The 17449-nt window shown below is 44.2% G+C and overlaps 1 protein-coding gene across 2 annotated transcripts in view; it reads right to left on the reverse strand.

The window, feature by feature from the left end:
• Positions 1-7033: 7033 nt before the first annotated feature.
• LOC146029596 (uncharacterized) overlaps positions 7034-17449 on the reverse strand; it is a 66866-nt gene continuing 56450 nt past the window's right edge. For both annotated transcript variants that reach the window (XM_083158359.1, XM_083158358.1), the window contains exons 7-8: positions 11876-11907; positions 7034-7715 (exon numbers count right to left, since the gene is read on the reverse strand). In XM_083158359.1, coding sequence (XP_083014485.1) covers positions 7362-7715; positions 11876-11907 — 386 coding nt within the window. In that variant the 3' untranslated portion in view covers positions 7034-7361. The remainder of the gene's footprint in view (positions 7716-11875; positions 11908-17449) is intronic.

Consider the following 17449-nt stretch of genomic DNA (forward strand, 5'->3'; position numbering starts at 1 on the left):
TACACTGCAAAACCAGTTTGATTTTGAAGTGTAAAAGATTGCTACTTTAAAAAAACTGGAGATTTCTCACCAAATCTCTCACTTTCTGAATCTCTCATCCTATTAAATCTCACCCATAATGAAGCAATACTAAAGCAAGTGTATGCAAGACATAGCTTTGCTGGTGACAAGGTTAAGTAAATTAGATTAAGTCAATTACAGATTAGGAAGTCAACCATGAGACATGCCTGAAAAGGAGGAAATAAACAGCAAAAGGGTGCTATGTACTAAGATCATAGATGCCTACCCTCCTGCATTCTGCAGGAGACTCCCTGAAATAAGAGTAATCTCCCTCATTAGTCTAGCAATCTCCCTCATTTCATCTAGCCCACATCATGTAGCTGTTACATTTTTGGGAAATAAAGGAATGAGAGATAGATACATTTACATTGAATAATCAGCGCCATTTCCCTGCATTGCTGATAAAACACAATGATTCATATAGCTATCTTCATCTCTTGTGCCCATTTATATGGAACCACGTGTAAAACACAATAGATGAACAATCCCTGACACATATCAGTGGCTTTTCTTTAGCAAGTACAGTAGCTCTTACTAACTGCTACATGGATATAAGTCATTTTATACACACCCAAGCATCTCGGTGCCACGTTCACAATCGCTTTTCACAATTTCTCCATATATGGAACTAGACATGCCCTATGGGTGGAGCATGACACGCACCCACAAAGGGGCGCTGTGAAAACTTTTACTGCCTATAACTATAATATCCCTGAAACCAGTTTTCAAAAGTAGGCAAGTATGACCAAGCTTGAAAAGTGATTAAGTGATAAACGACCAGCCAATCTGCTCCTAACAGACATGATACCGGCTGTACTGTATTTGTAAAATGGCAGTTAGTGGCTTATTGGTTGGTTGCTTTTTATGTGGATGCCTGGAGCTGTAGTTTCAGGCTATTATTAATCTGGCTGATGTAACACCAGCAGCATCATTGACCCCACAGCTAGAGGTACACACCAGCAGGAATGTATGAGCTGGCAGAAAAACTATAGCCGTTGTTATGGTTGGTTATGCAGGTATATTAGCAGAGCAGAGTCTTCATTCAAGCCCAATACTGAGAAGTATCCTTAATGTGCAAGTGATCGGTGACAAACAGGTTTATTAGACTCACAGGTTAACCAATACTGTAGCTGGCATTTTTCCTGAGCGCAGAAGCTGGTGTGGGGGAGAGGAGTACATTTTCGTTGGTGCGGCATTAACGCAAACGAACAAGCAATGACTGGAGAATGTATATAATGCTGCCTCCACACTTTGTCACCTGGGGGCCTGGGTATTTATTTACTTATTCGGGGTGGGGGGGGCGGTTATGCTGAAGATTTGCCTAGGGCGCTAAGAAATCTTGCACCGGCCCTGGCTAAGCCCTTCCACATGTGCCATTACATTACTCCACATGTCTTTAATGTGTCATGACACCTCTCCTTGTTATGTGTCATTACACCACTTCTAAGTTTCTTCAACCCCCTACTAATTGGTACATCAAAATTCCCACCATTCACCTCATAATTATCTACTGTAATTATTTCCTTTCTGGGAGAAGCCGGAAGAGGAGACTATCTGTAACATTTCTGGGGGCAGGGTTGGAGCTTGAGATCATCAAGCCCCACCCCCAGTACAGTAAATGTCGTGATTTGTGGCTTTTCGGGCAGTAAAAGGGCTAAAGCAACGCAATTTGTGTCATTGTAACCCCTCCCCGAAGAGCCGTAAATACTGGTATTTGACCCTTGGAAGCGGGGGCTGTGGAGGGGAGCTGGGAGGGGTACCCACACACATCCTTTTCCCGTCAGTTACTACACTCACAACCAATTCCCTCACATTATATCTCACACTCACTCACAGGTCCCCGGTCCATACACACATTACCTTCAGGAGCCAGCGCAGTTTATCTTTTTTCGCCCAGCCTGCCATTTCCCAGCATTGCAATCAGGTCGGAATAACCCCCTTAATTTTTTAGAAGATTTAATAAATGGACCCCTAAATGTGCCAATTTAATATTTAGGTACTGCAGTATATGATTATACCCTGAAAAATTGGGTGATATCCTGGGGAAAAAAATTCTTTCAATAAACACCTTAAAACACCCATTTTTAATGTTTTACTTAAATCACAAATCAATTCAATCAAAACCATGGTAAAGTATAATTTCTGAAACTGGGTCATTATTTATAATTAGTATTCAAAATAGAAAAAGAACCATAGGCAGGGCCAAAGCTGCTGTGTAAGTCTCCCAAAATATTGTATCGGAAAAAAGATATGGATGTACAGCGCTAGGTTTCTACTGAAGAAATGTACACTACCACAAATGATTTTATATATATCTATTTAATAAATCATATTATATTAAAATATACAATTAATGAGAATTCTCATGATACAATGAATATATGCAAATTATTAAAAAACAATGTTATAAACAAGGGGTATAAAATATGAGCTCCACAAGAATGTTGCGCCAATGTATAGTTACCAGTTGTACTGGAAGATTAGAGGTGGAAAAAGGCTCCTTGCTAGTTTGCTGCATAAATTGTCCAATCCGGATAATTTCCCAGTAGGTCCAGGTAGTTCAGAGCAAGTTCATATGAGGCAGTCCTTTTGGTATGTGCATACCTTGCATGACACTGCTAGTGGCTGCTCTCCTTGGTTCAGCAGCCACTAGCAGTGATCGGCACCGTTACTCACCCACACCTTGACAAAGGGGCGTGCCAGGCCCGAAACGTTGGCTTTTGGCTTTCTGTGATCAATACACGATTTGAAAAAACCTATGGAGTGCCGCTGCCTGCTTCATCTTCTATCTATCCACTGAACCAGAAGGCACCCAGGTTGTTGCCAATAATAAGGGAGTGCCAGGCCGCGACAAACCTGTATATATATATATATATATATATATATATATATATATATATATATATATATATATATTTCTCTAACTTACATAAAAACTAAAACAGATGAATTCCATAAGAAGGATGATAATAAGTTAATTTAAAAAATAAATAATGCATATCACCATATAAAGACTATAATTACTAAATTATGACATGAGTTTCAATTGATATATTGTATGAGCAGGCCTGGTGACAGGGGGACAACTGTGATGGGCCCCAACTATTCTGTGGGGCCCCAGAGACAGAGCATAGTGACAGGGCAGTCTAGGGGGATAACTGTGACAGGTCCTGACGATTCTGAGGTGCCCCAGAGGCAGGGCATGACTTTTTTGACCCGAATGTCAACATGGACACAGATTTAGGTGCACTACATCCCCTTGCATCGCTCGCTGCACTCCCCATGCTTCGGGCATGGTGCCTCACTACGCTCGGCACACTATTTAATATCCAACTATGTCCTAGTGCAGGGGTGGCCAACCGGTCAGAGGTAAAGAGCCGAAAAATATCGGTAGTCAAGCTAAAGAGCCGACATCATGCGCGCGCCGAAGACGCATGCGCCAAAAAAAGGGGCGTAGTCTATTTTGACCCCTTGGGTGGGTGTGATACAAATATGCCTCCAATAGTGCAGTGCCATATATACATATGCCCCCAATAGTGCCAGATACACATATGCCCCCCCCACGGTGCCAGGTATACACCACACGGTGCCGGGTATGCCCCCACAGTGCCACAAGCTGCTATGCCCCCACAGTGCCACAAGCTGCTATGCCCCCACAGTGCCACAAGCTGCTATGCCCCCACAGTGCCACAAGCTGCTATGCCCCCACAGTGCCACAAGCTGCTATGCCCCCACAGTGCCACAAGCTGCTATGCCCCCACAGTGCCACAAGCTGCTATGCCCCCACAGTGCCACAAGCTGCTATGCCCCCACAGTGCCACAAGCTGCTATGCCCCCACAGTGCCACAAGCTGCTATGCCCCCACAGTGCCACAAGCTGCTATGCCCCCACAGTGCCACAAACTGCTATGCCCCCACAGTGCAAATTTCCCAGCAGCAGCACTCACCGTTGTTGCTGCTGTTACCATGCGGGGAGAGGACAATCTGGTGTCCCCCTGCAGTCCTCCTGTCGTCACCAATGGGAGGAGAGCACAGCACACACTTCCCTGTGACTGGGCCGCCCACCAATCAAAGGTCGCTGGCCGGTTCCTGATTGGCTGCTGGCCCACGAGCTCTGATTGGCGGACGGCCCAGTCACAAGGATGCACAGTAAGGGGTGGGAGAGATTCGCGATGCGCGCTCTCCTCCCCTCAGAAGGAATTCAGGGAACCGGCAGCAGGTGGGTGGCGGGCAGCAGTGGGAGCAGGAGCCGCACTTTACAAGGGGGAGAGCCGCATGAGGCTCAAGAGCCACAGGTTGGCCACCACTGTCCTAGTGGATGGTAGGGCATGAAATACCGCCTGTAGGCACATGTCGGCTCAAAAAAAAAGTTTAAAAAAAAATGTCGACCTTTTGACTGTCCGCCTAACCCATTTCGACCTAATGCATGTGTCGACCTAGACACCTGTCAACCTTGTTTTATGTTTCATGTTGACCTAGACCCCTGCCGACCTAAACCAATGTCGACCTAAACCAATTTCGACCTAAACCCATATCGACCTAGACCCCTGTCGACCTAGACCCCTGTCGACCAAAACCCATGTCAACCTAGACCCCCTGTCGACCTTCCAGTATGTCGACCTAACAGTGTCGACCTAATGACTGTCGACCAACTTATGGTTGGTTGACTAATAGAGCAATTGTAAACACACATGCTGACAACATATAAAAAAATATTTATTAGATACAGTAACACAAATGCCAGCTCTCTGGTTTGAATGTAACACATTTATTTGTTTAATCAGCATTTATAACACAGGATAGTTAAGTCATTTTTAAAAATAATAGTAACAGCAAATTCTCCATTAGTCTGTTTATAAACTGTGACTTTGTGTATGTAATGTACCGTACCCCTGCACACTCCAATACATTGGAAGAACTCTAGATGATTAAGTGAAGGAACGTAGGTGCAATCTCATCAATACCCTGATGACATACCGAATTTTAAAACATTTGATGCTGATCCATAATAAGGATCCAACAAGTCTAATATTAACTGGAGCTTCACTGATGACAGCAAAGTTATGTGTTATGTCCTTATCAGCATATTAGCTATTAACTTCAATTATGTCAGCTCAGGAACTATAAATGCTCTTATCAACAACATTTTGGCCCCAAACATTTACCTTTAATAAATTATCTGGTTTAGTTTCCATGACAGATACATTGGTATCTAGATTGAGATACATGGTCTACATTGAGTTGACACCATTGTTCAGATGAAAAGGGCTCATCTCCTTCTTGGACAGAAGAACCAAAAATAAATGTCCCTCAGACCATTTGACAGCTCTCTGGCTCCACACAATTCATATCACAGACGCAACTGTACATACTGTGAACATTATTGCCTTATTCGCCACCACCTACCAGCTGCATGGATGCAGAGAAGAGGGAGGGTCTGAGTAGTCTTTCCTGTCTGTGTAATTGGGGAACCTCTCCCAGATTGGGAGAGGGCCGCACTTCACATCAGACGCTCACAGCATTAGTGACTCTTATTCCAGATCCAGTAGCAAGTCCCTAAAACAATGGTCCCTTTAGCCCTGTTTAGATTGCAGAATGTGTGTGAAGTATAGCCTGAAATATTAGGTGAGTATCTTAATATATTTGGCAAAATATTAGCAAACAAATTATGCATTTTTGCCTAATGACCAAGTTGGTTTTGTATTGGATAGTAAAGATCCTGGCAGTAGAGACTGGCCAATGATTTTAACCCTCTACTATATGTGTGCAAACATTTCCTCCCTTGAGCATAATGTTAAGCCCCATACACAAGGGGCGATATGCTCGCTGAGCAATTATCACTGAGCAATATATCGCTCAGCAAGCATATTGCCCAGTGTCCCATATTCATCTGCGACAGGAGATGGTCACTGATGAAAATGGCACACTCTTCTCGGGGGAAGCCACTTGTTGCAGGAGCAAGCTCCTCCGACCAGTGACCATTGCAGGGCTGGTTGCGGGAGCACACTGTCTGCGACATTCACCCCATACGCACTTCTGGCTATAATCACCCCGTGTGTACAGGGCTTTAGACTCAGAGAAAGCCTTTCTTCAATTTTGGGGGGCTTCTATGATCAGTAAGCTTCAATGGTATATTTTTCAATGGGATACTTGCCTTATAAGAGCATGCAATATAATGGTATCACTTAATGGTATTACTACAGCTTTGAACCTTTGACTAAAAACAAATGGGCATTAAGGCCCATACACACAGAGCGCTTCCAGGGCTATTTCTAAGTGAACTGACTAGATTGCTTACAAATTAAGCACAGATTGCTCCGTGTGTATATCTCCCAGCGTCGCGGTGTGCAGTCCCATGTGTCGCAACCGCCTGACTAGATTTTGACTGCATGTATTCAAAATCTAGTCATATCGGCAGTGTTCTCTAACCAGAGAACACTGGTCAGCAGACATAACTCAGCACACATCGTTGGTGCACCACATGTGTGTCAGTGATGTGTGCTGAGCGATCTATGTTTAACCCCTTGAGAGATGCGTAAAATATCTACTATAAGCGCCAACATCTCTATAAGAGATGTTTCAAACATCGGCTAAAAATGCAAGCGTCTCTCACATTTGTTAGGTTGTGTAAAAAAGATGGTACTTGTGTAATTTCACGGCGCCACTTCCCAGCAGATTGTATACAAATTGTATGTAAATCGCATGCAATATTTGTATATGATTTGCATGCGATTTGCATACGATGCGATCCGCAGGGAAGCGCTGCCATGAAACTACACAAGTTCCAAAAAGATTATGGGCCAGATGCACTAAGCTTCAAAAGTGATAAAATGGAGAGTGATAAACGACTTGCCAATCAGCTCCTACCTGCAAGGTTACAGGCTGTGTTTGAAAAATGTCAGGTAGGAGCTGATTAGTTGGTTATTTATCATTCTCCATTTTATCACTTTTGAAGCTTAGTGCATCTGGCCTAATGGGTGAAATTTAATAGGATTAGAGATTCAGAAATTTATGAAATTTAATGAAACTGGAGATTTCCTACCAAATCTCTCACTTTCTGAATCTCTCATCCTATTATATTTCCTATATAAGGTAAATATTACATGTCATTATGATGAAAAAATGTTTGCTTGGCAATTTTCACACCAATTTTGACAAATTCACTTGGCACTCAAAAGGTTAAGCCTGTTGCTCAGCACGGCTCCCCATTGCCCTGTGTGTAGGAGGCTTTAGTGTTGGGATAAATGAGCATAAAATTGCTCTTTGTGCAGGTTATGTTCTATTTCTATATACTGTAAGGTGTTATTTTGTTTGATGCTTAATCTGTTTTGTTACAACAGTTTCATAAACAGAAGGCAAAGGATCCAAAGCCTGGGCAGTGGAATAAACTGTTTTGCAAGAACCTGAAAATAAAGTGCTGTTAGTAGTTGATGAGTTTGGCTCCTTTTTTTCACTCAGACACTGTTCATAGATATGCAGGTCCTCAATTTCTTTGTGTGCCGGTGTGAGAAGACCCAATGGTGGGAATGTGTTGAAGGTTTTGCAAGCATGGTCCTTTGAATTAGAATTTATCCTGTTGGTAACTTCTGCCGATGAAACTTTTTTATTTTCTAGGATTGGACATAGGGCGATTTCTGAATACAAACCATCTTTTTCCTTAAATAGAAACAGATGAGATCATGAAAACATTTTAGAGGACTGGAGCTGGCTAGCAACAAAAACATCCAGAAAAGTTTCCCCCAGCTGGTTGCAGGAAAGTGCCGGGGCTCGCTCTTAACAGAGCTCTTAGTTCGCAGGAGCTGACTATGGTGGGAAGTGTAGCTGTGCAGGAGCAGCCATGTAGAGTCACACATATGAGACCTGGGGCCAGATGCACTATGCTTCAAAAAGTAATAAAATGGAGAGTGATAAACAACTAGCCAATCAGCTCCTGCCTGACATTTTGCAAACACAGTCTGTGACATGGCAGGTAGGAGCTGATTGGCTTGATGTGTATCACTCTCCATTTTATCACTTTTTGTTTAGTGCATCTGGACCTTGACCTGTGCAAAGTTCCACAATGAAGGCACCAGAAGTGCAGAGCAGACCATCGGGGAAGCGGAAACCCAGAGGACAGGCAAATGGAAATGAAAGTAGAGGTCTAGGTGCCAGTAGCTGTGGCACTAGAACAACTGCAGTGTGAGGATCCTGGCTGTATGTAGCCGGTGGGGAGAGTGAAGAAAGTATAAAAAGAAAAAATAATAAAAATTCTAGAAAAATAAAATCAAAATAAAAAAATAAATAAAAAATAATAATAAACTGCATTAAATGTTTAAGCTCTTTTTCGAGATATTGAGAAGTCCGGGTTGAACTAAGCTTACCCTACTTCTAGTCCAGAGAGAGTTGGACTGCTCCTTCTCAATGATGCCTGGTTGTCAGCAGGGCAGGAAGGAGAGGGTCGTGAGGCTCCGTTGTCTTCAGTGCAGCGGTATCTGAAGTTTTTGGCTGTGCGGCTTTATGAATGACATTGGGGACAGGCAGGGCAGGCGACAGGGGGGGTCAAGGGGGACAAGTGTGACGGGCCCCAGCAATCTCAAGGGCCCCAGAGCTTCCATGCCCCATCACGGCCGCTGACCTGTCAGTGACCCTCACGGCCAGGCGGTCTACTGTGCACCATCTGTGTGTGGCTGAGTCTGACTGACACTGTGTGCCACTGCTGTCTACTGTGTGTGCGCCCTGCCGTTCGGTGCTCAGAGCCATCTACTTTGTGTGTGCACATAGCCTGTGACCGCAGGTGCACAGCCATACCCGCCGCTGGCACTGTAGCCTCAGTCTCTGGCTCCTGTACTTTATAGCACATGCGCGGGTCGTCTGTTCCGTGCCTGCTTGTAGTGCTCGGCATTCTTTTGTGAAAGTGACAGGCCAGCAGAAGGCAGCAGCAAGGAGCCAGGCCAACAGGACTGAGAACGAGAGAAGTCTGCACCTGAAAGCAGGATCTGGAGCAGCGAAAGGTTAAATGAGGCTCGTATAGAAGAGGGTTGTGTGGATTTGGGATTAGGTGGGGGCCCCAGAAATATCATTGTACAGGGCCCCAAGATTTCTGTTGCCAGCCCTGGGGACAGGGGAATCAGCTGCTTGCGGGCGGTGTCAGATTGCCAGCAGTGGGTTTAATTGTTGGCTTTGTGGCAGGTCTTATCCTGGGCGGCACTGCGGTCTTTACCCCAGGCGGCGGATATAACTGTCGGCTTTGCGGGATAATTGCTCCTATAGGCAGCGGGGTTGTAGTTGCTCCGGACTTCTATTTGGGGGGATTAACAAGCTTCCCTTACTCCTATCAGACTACACCCATTGCTTATAACCCTTTCACACCAAATCCTTGCCGAGTTGATGACGTATCAACCCAGGTCGAGGTGCGGTGTGAAAGTACCATTTTAAATTTCCCAGATCCAGCTACCCTTCATCCTGACTCGGGTTAAAGGAAGGGTTAGTCCTGGGTTGGACCCAGACTGCTGTGCAGTGTGAACAGGTACCCCAGGTTCTGCTCACACTATGGAATAGGCAGAGTTTGGAGACAGCAACAGCATCAGCTCTGAGCGCTGCCTCCGACTCTGATGACGCACCGCCGCCCCGCCCCACCCCACCCCACCCCACCTGACATCAGCGACAGGGCTTTTTGTGATGTAAAAGGGGTATAAATGAATAGGAGCCTGTGGTGCATTGCATGCTGTAGCAGTGCATAATGTGTGATGATAGCAACATGCTAAACTTATGTCATTATTTTTACAGACTGTCATTTGTTATGCTGCTATTAATGTTTTTTTCTGTAAGTGTTGTTTTTGCTATGGCTCAAAAGAATTGTATTCTAATGCTAGACTCTATGTATTATGTGCTAAACTTGCAGAGGGCTTTTATGCTAATGCATATGAACTCTAAATGCATGAATTTATGGGTCTGATTCAGACCTGTTGTACCATTTGTGGTCTGGAAGCTCTGATGCCAACCCGGCTTTTTGCCAGGCCGGGGACGTCACGTGGGGGTGGGGCAGTGTAAGTCACGTCACTGAGGGGCGAGGGAGGAGGCGGCGCTTGGAGCCGACAGTGCTGCCTCCTTCCTACTTTGAACGGGACCCGGGTTACCCATTCACACTGCACCATACTGGCCAGTACCCCGGGAGGATCCCAGGAGCAACCTTGGTAGATACCAGGGTTGAAATGTTGGAGCATGGCTTCTGGGATTTTGGCCCGGGACCCTTTAACACCAGCACTACACCCAGGTTGTTCGCAGGGCCAACCCAGAAAAAAAGGCTGGTGTGAATGGGGTATTAGTACGGCTGCAGTTTTTGCAGATGGACAAAACCATGCTGCACTGCAGGTGAGAGACAGTTAGATTTGGGTGAGTTATTTTGTTTTTGTGCAGGGTAATTACTGACTGCTTTATTCTTAAGGTGCCCATACACTAGTAAGATTTATCTGCAGATCTGGCTGGTTGGAACAAAAACATGGTTATGGATGAGTGACAGTTTGTCAGTTTTCCAGCATTTCCAAGCAAATGGTCAACTGTCATTTGCTCTCATCCATAACCATGTTTTTGTTCCAACCAGCCAGATCTGCAGATAAATCTGCGTGTGTATGGCCACCTTTACACTGCAATTGAGATTTCAGTTAGAACACACCCCACCCAAATCTAACTCTCTCTGCACATGTTACATCTGCCCCACCTGCAGTGAAGTATGGTTTTGTCCAGCTACAAAAATTGCAGCCTTGCTAAAAGGTCTGAATCAGGCCCCATGTGTTAAGAGCTATACTAACAGAATCAGTGCTAATTATAATGCTCTCAAAATGTTGGACTTTGTCGGACAACTTAATTTTTCATATCATGTCTGAACTCGTCTAAAGCGTTGGGAGATAGCGGGGTGATATGCAATTATCTTTGAATTGTTTCATGCTAATCATGCTCATTAAGGTCAGACATAGCCACACATAATGGTTTATCCCAACCAAACTATAGGGAACGCTGTGAAAAGTACCATTTGGGAGCACAACTGGGTGGCTTTTTGCGGATTTCAGCTAGCCAACCCCTGATGGTGAGCTACATTGTAATAGCTCCAATGGGGTCGGAGCTAAAAACTTTGAATATGGCCCTAGGTGTTAAGAGCTAAACTTGCAGAGGACTTCACGCTAATGGGTTTCTTCTCTAAATTCTGGACTTTGTATGCTTAACAGTATTGTGGGCCCTAGACAAAGCAATGCACTGGGGCCCCATACAGTCGCAGTGTCTCTCCACCTGCTATCATCTACCCAGCAATTAGCAGCTTACTGCCAGTAACTGTTTGGCTGCAGTAGAGAATGTTTCCCAGCAGCTCTGTTTTGGGGCATTCACAATCAAAGCAGCCGGGCAGCAATCTCTTCTAGCCTCACAAGAAACTTCACAGTTACCAGCAAACCCCTGCTCGAAGGCCCCTATATCTGTGGGGTCCTTGGGCATCTACCCAGTAAGCCCATGCATTAATATGGCCCTGATGTTATCTCCATACATGATGAACTAATGAACATTTTGGCACCCGGTAGAAGGCAGTAACTTGGCTCCAGTCTGTAGTTTGGCTCCCTACATGCACTTATGGGTATCACATACAGCACCCGGGCATGTGGCTCCCTAGCCCCCCCCCCCCCCCCTTGTTGCGGCCCTGGATTATTAATGTACTGCAATAGGAACTTTTCTCTTTTCTACTTAATGTAATAAAATACTTGTTTATTTTTTTACAGAGAATTGAAGCGATGAATAGGTTTTAGAGTTTGAAAAGTTATCAAAAGGGGACTGAGATAATAAATGAGACTTACATGGGATGTTGATACGCCGTGTTCGGCTTTTTCTAGGGGGAAGAAAAATAGAGAGTACAATCTGAATATTATTATATTATGCTGTTCTAAAATAGTTACTTTACTAGTCAAATTTAACAGTTGCTGAAAGACAAAACTTGCACAATTGTACATTCCTCATGCAGCCCTAGAGATGGAAATGAGGTCAGCTTTAAATTAGATTTGCTGAATTATCCTGTAGATTAGCAACAACAGGTGAGTATGGTAATATGATGGTACTAAATCTGCTTATATTTTGTGTATGGCCAATTCCAGCGTGACAGTCCCGCTATTCAAAGACTGTCCTGCTGTCCCTCCCATAGGTGGCAGTATCCCATGGGCGGGGGAGCCGGAGATCTCTGCTGCCCTGCTTCTACAGTTGGGGGAACCGGAAACTGCCCAGCTCCTCGGGGAGTGCTGGGCATGGCTCCAATGTGACAAAATAGTCAGGCCCCCTAAAGTGCCAAAGGATCAGCAGGTCCCCATTTTAAGACAACAAAAGTTGGGAGGTATGGTATGGTGTACTGTATATAATATTTGTTTATCAACATAGGCTTGCACACATTGAGTGTTCGGGGTGCACCGGCACACCCTAATGCTGTGCCCACCCTTATGAACACCTCCCTGCCACTAGCAATACCAGCAATATGTTTTACCAAAGACTTTTGCTTTTTAGAACTGTATTCCATTAAAAGAAGCGCCCATCAATCTAAAATGTTTGTTTTGCATTGTTAATGGTACTAGACCATTGCCCTATCACTACATACTGTACCTGCATCATCCATATATGTTTTTTACTTTATTTGTATGTACTTTTTCACAGAGCAATTAGAAGATTAAACTGACATAGGCAGGAGATTATGGTGTGGCTGAGAGACGTTTTATATTGTAGAGAGTGCCAATAGATAATGGTAAACATGCCCAATAGGTGGTGCTAGACACACCCCTTTAACAGTACACACCCTAATAAAATGTGCTGCACACGCCAATTTTATCAACTATTTTTTGTATTGGCCAATGTGATATTAAACCCTAGGAGCAGGGCCTCCAAGAGGTATGCCGGACCCTGGTAAAATGTTGGGGGCGTGGCCTAATCACTATTATGTATATTATATATATATATATATATATATATATATAAATTTCGGCAGAGTCCGCACTTAAATTGACCATCCTTTTGAAGGGGGTGCTCCTACAGATGCCTAAACATCAAAGTATATCGGAGGTGAAAAAAGGGCACTCACCATATTAAAAGTAATTTTAGGTTTTATTCCATGAAAGTAGAAAAAGCTGACATGGATGGTATGTCAGCTTTCTCTACTTACATGGAATAAAACCTAAAATTACTTTTAATATGGTGAGTGCCCTTTTTTCACCTCCGATATATATGTATATATATGTATATATGTATATATATGTATATATATATATATATATATATATATATATATATATATATATCTCTAGACGTGCTGGCACACTCCAAAAATCTGCTGCATCTGCCCGGGTGCCGGCTATTGAGATTCATATATACATGCTGTAATACCACACTCACGGGACTTGTCTCCTCCTTATTCAAAAATCAACAGGCTGCATAACCCGCAGGGTTCTCTGTACTCTACCCAGTGGCGCCGTAACGGGGGGGGGGCGAGGGGGCAGCTTGCCCCCCCCAAAATTACTGAGGCGCTAAAGCAGGGGTGGGGAACCTCCGGCCCACGGGCCGGATACGGCCCCCGCACCCAGTATGTCCGGCCCGCCCGCCTATATTACAGCCGCCCGCCCGCCTATATTAAAGAAGTATCATCCGCCCGGCCGCCTATATTTCATACCAGCCGCCGGGGATGGCTCCTGCTGCCGGGGAGATGTGCATAAGACGCGCCAGCCAATCACTGCCGGCGCATCCCCTCCACATACACTGTGATTGGCGGGCGCGTATTCTACACATCTCCCCGGCGGCAGCAGCAGCAGCCATCCCCGGCGCCTGGTATGTAATATAGGAGGGAGGGCGGGCGGATGATAATACATAAGTAATATAGGGGCGGGCGGGCGGCTGATAATAAATCAGTTATATAGCCTGGCGGGCGGGTGGGCAGCTGATTAATCAGTAATATAGCCGGGCGGGTGGCAGGGAAGATGTGCGCCCGCCAATGCTGCTTCTCTCACCCTCCCTTCCCCAGTGACTGACACATCCAGGGGTTGTCATTTACCCCTGGATTCACCCCCAAACAGGTTAATGTGATTATGTCTGATTCTCATAATCAGACATTATCACATTAACCTGTTTGGGGGTGACACCCCCCCTTCCTCCACACTGTCACTTTTTATGGTGTCTCTGCCCACATGTATATGCCACTGCCCATGTGTATAATGCTGCTGGACATGTGCTGAACATATGAGGGATGTGGGGACATGTGCTGGACATATGAGGGATGTAGGGGCATGTGCTGGGCATATGAGGGATGTCGGGGCATGTGCTGGACATATGAGGGATGTGGGGGCATGTGCTGGACATATGAGGGATGTGGGGGCATGTGCTGGGCATATGAGGGATGTGGGGGCATGTGCTGGACATATGAGGGATGTAAGGGCATGTGCTGGACATATGAGGGTTATAGGGTTAATGTTAACTCTGCATTATGTTATTTTGTTACTAATAAAACTATAGTGTTTTTCTGTTACTCTATTACTATTGATGAAAACATATTTCATTAATTATCAGGGGGTAACATATAGCAATTTAGGGGGCGCCAAAATGAGATTATATCTTGCCCCCCCCAACCTAAAAACGTTCCAGCGCCCCTGCTCTCACCACCGATACTGGCAATCGGTAATGGGAGGCAGGGGCCCCGTGGTGTTCCACGCCACATTAGGAACACTCTAAGAAGTATAATTATTCGCACTAAATATTTGTTATGCATCCATTTCTGGGTCACGTGACCGGCCCATCAATCCACACGTTACCCTTCTGGGTTTATTTGTTTGTTTTGTGTCTTAAAAACTGTATAAAATGTTATGTTATAGATACATTTTACTGCCTCCTTACTACTTAGATAAATATTAAAACTTTTGCAAGACGGTTCTCTTTTATTTTAGAATGTTTTAGGTATACTTAGTATCCTATTCATGCACAAGTGAATTGATTGAACAATCAGTGGTCTGCTATAAAACTGAGCATTGAGCTCTCATTCTACACTAGCTCCTGATGAAGCCAGTCATTTAAGAGCCGGGGAAACGCGTTGAGCCCAACAAATTTATTTGCTGACATCTCCATCTCCATTGTGTGACCTGTCCACCTCCCACTGGTGTGCCTGCAACATCTGGACCCCCTCATTTTGGATATGCAATATTCCTAATTGTTCCAGTTTACAAAAAGAGGAAACGTCTAAACGGGAAGCTTGAGCCCTTGAAATTATAGGGCAATTTCGGGACTTATAGGTCACCCCCAATCTAAACCAAACAATCACCAGACGGACCATTGGATGGTAATATACAATTCAACTTTCAGCCATTCTTAACAAAATCAATAACTTTGCCACAATCAATGCGAACAGCACTTTAATATGGCATCAGAATCTTCTATTTTTAGATACATTGGGGGACATTTACCAAAATGGATTCGTACACCTATTCGTATTCGTATTTGTTCTACGACCGTCTACGAATGTGTACGACTGGTGATGTTGTAAAAAAAGTCGTGTTCCGGAATGTTATTTATCTTAGAGTTGTCGTATAAAAAATCGTATTTATCGATGTCGTAGCCATGCGTATTTGGGTTTACACATGTTTTCGTGTTGTCGTACAATCGTATACGAAATACGAATGTCGTAGGGATATTGGCTGTAAAACCAAGATATTTCACGAATTGTCGTGAAACAAACTACGAAAAATCGTATTTTATTCCACATGCGTCACTACGAAACTGAAAGCACAATCGTGATTGGTGTTTTTCTTTTACACTTGGGAGGTCTCTCCCAGCCATATATAAGTCGTGAAGGCGCCAAAACTTGTTGTGGGTGTAGTTTGGAGTGTGTAGGAGAGAGGTGCAGTGGAGAGTTGGTTGGTGTTTTTTGGTGAGTTGGTTCTAAGTGATTTCTGAGTGTGTATTGTTGTGAAAGTTGTCTTGTGCTATTGTTTGTCTTGTCCTTTTAAAAGTTTGTCACTTGTTATTTTTCTTTTTTGTTCCAAAGTCGATATTTGTGTGTGTTTGTGTGTGTGTGTGTGTGTGTGTTTGAGGGAAGGAGTAGGAGTGTGTTTTGTGTTGTTTGTGTTTCATTTATTTTGTGTGGTAGAAGTTTGTGCTCATGTCTGAGACTGGTGAAAGTTCCATGGGTGAGGTGGAGGAGGTGGCTGATGTGATGGTGGGTGACGAGGAGCTGGATGAGGAGGAGGATGAGGAATATGTGGCTGAGGAAGGTGAGGGTGAGGGTGAGGATGAAGAGGATTCTGAAGTGACTGTTGACACCCCTGCTGGCTCGAAGAAGGGGCAAAAGAAAGCTGCTAAGAAGATGCCCAAGTTCTCAGCTGCTGAAAGCACTGCCCTTCTGCACAGTGTTATAAAGCATAAGGGCCCACTGTTTTTCCAGCCAGTGTCAGCAGCACGGAAGGCTAATATCTGGAAGGAAGTAGTGGAAGCAGTCAATGCTCATGGGACCGTTGTCCGTGACTTTGCGAATTGCAAAAAACGGTTCTACGACATCCGTCGGCTTGTCAAAGAGAAACTGGTTAAGGAGGGGAAGCATCGTCGCCGATATGGGCCCAATGTCCCATCCCGTATTGACTGGAAGGATTATGAGCGGGCAATGGCCACTCTTATTCCAAAAGAGATTATCAGCCCACCTGGTGTGCTTGATTCGGATGCCCGACATGCTGGTGAGTATTGGTAGTTTTATCATAGCTATGATGCAACATAACATTTTATTTTTTCACAACCATCATTGTTTAGTCACCAATGAGCCACACACCCAGTTCATTATCACTGTAATGTACACATGCTATACCACTCACATGGTTTATTTGTTTGGGTAGCATTTTTTTATCCAGACATTTGGTCGACACAAGCAGTATGTTGACATGTGAAGGTTACAACTTGTTTGCATTACAACACAATTGCACAGGTTAGGTCTGCACAAACAGTGCAAACCACAATACCTCACAGTCATGTAAATGTTCTTTTGTGTGATTTAATTTGGTGTTATTGTAGTTTAGTGTAACCAGCTAAAATGCTTGTTTCTAAATCAAAACCATATGCTTTGCATGGGGACAGATGTCTTATGTGGTGTTATAAATTGATTTAGTTGTTGTACATCAAAGTGAGATCTATATTGCTGTGTAAGCATAAATCAGCCAGTATTAACCCTGCACAGAAATGCTAAAACTGAGGCCAAATGAATGATTTTCACCTGTAACATCTGGCCCACCTGCAGTGCACATGCTGCACTCAATCTAATAATTATTCGGTCTGGTTAAAGTGAAGCTGATTAACATAATTAATGCTTCCCCACATTGCTGCTTTTGATTATTTCAATGCTAAAATCATTCAACATACATACATACATA

This window comes from Crinia signifera, chromosome 1 (assembly GCF_055691185.1).
Source record: "Crinia signifera chromosome 1, ASM5569118v1, whole genome shotgun sequence".
NCBI classification, from domain to species: Eukaryota; Metazoa; Chordata; class Amphibia; order Anura; family Myobatrachidae; genus Crinia; species Crinia signifera.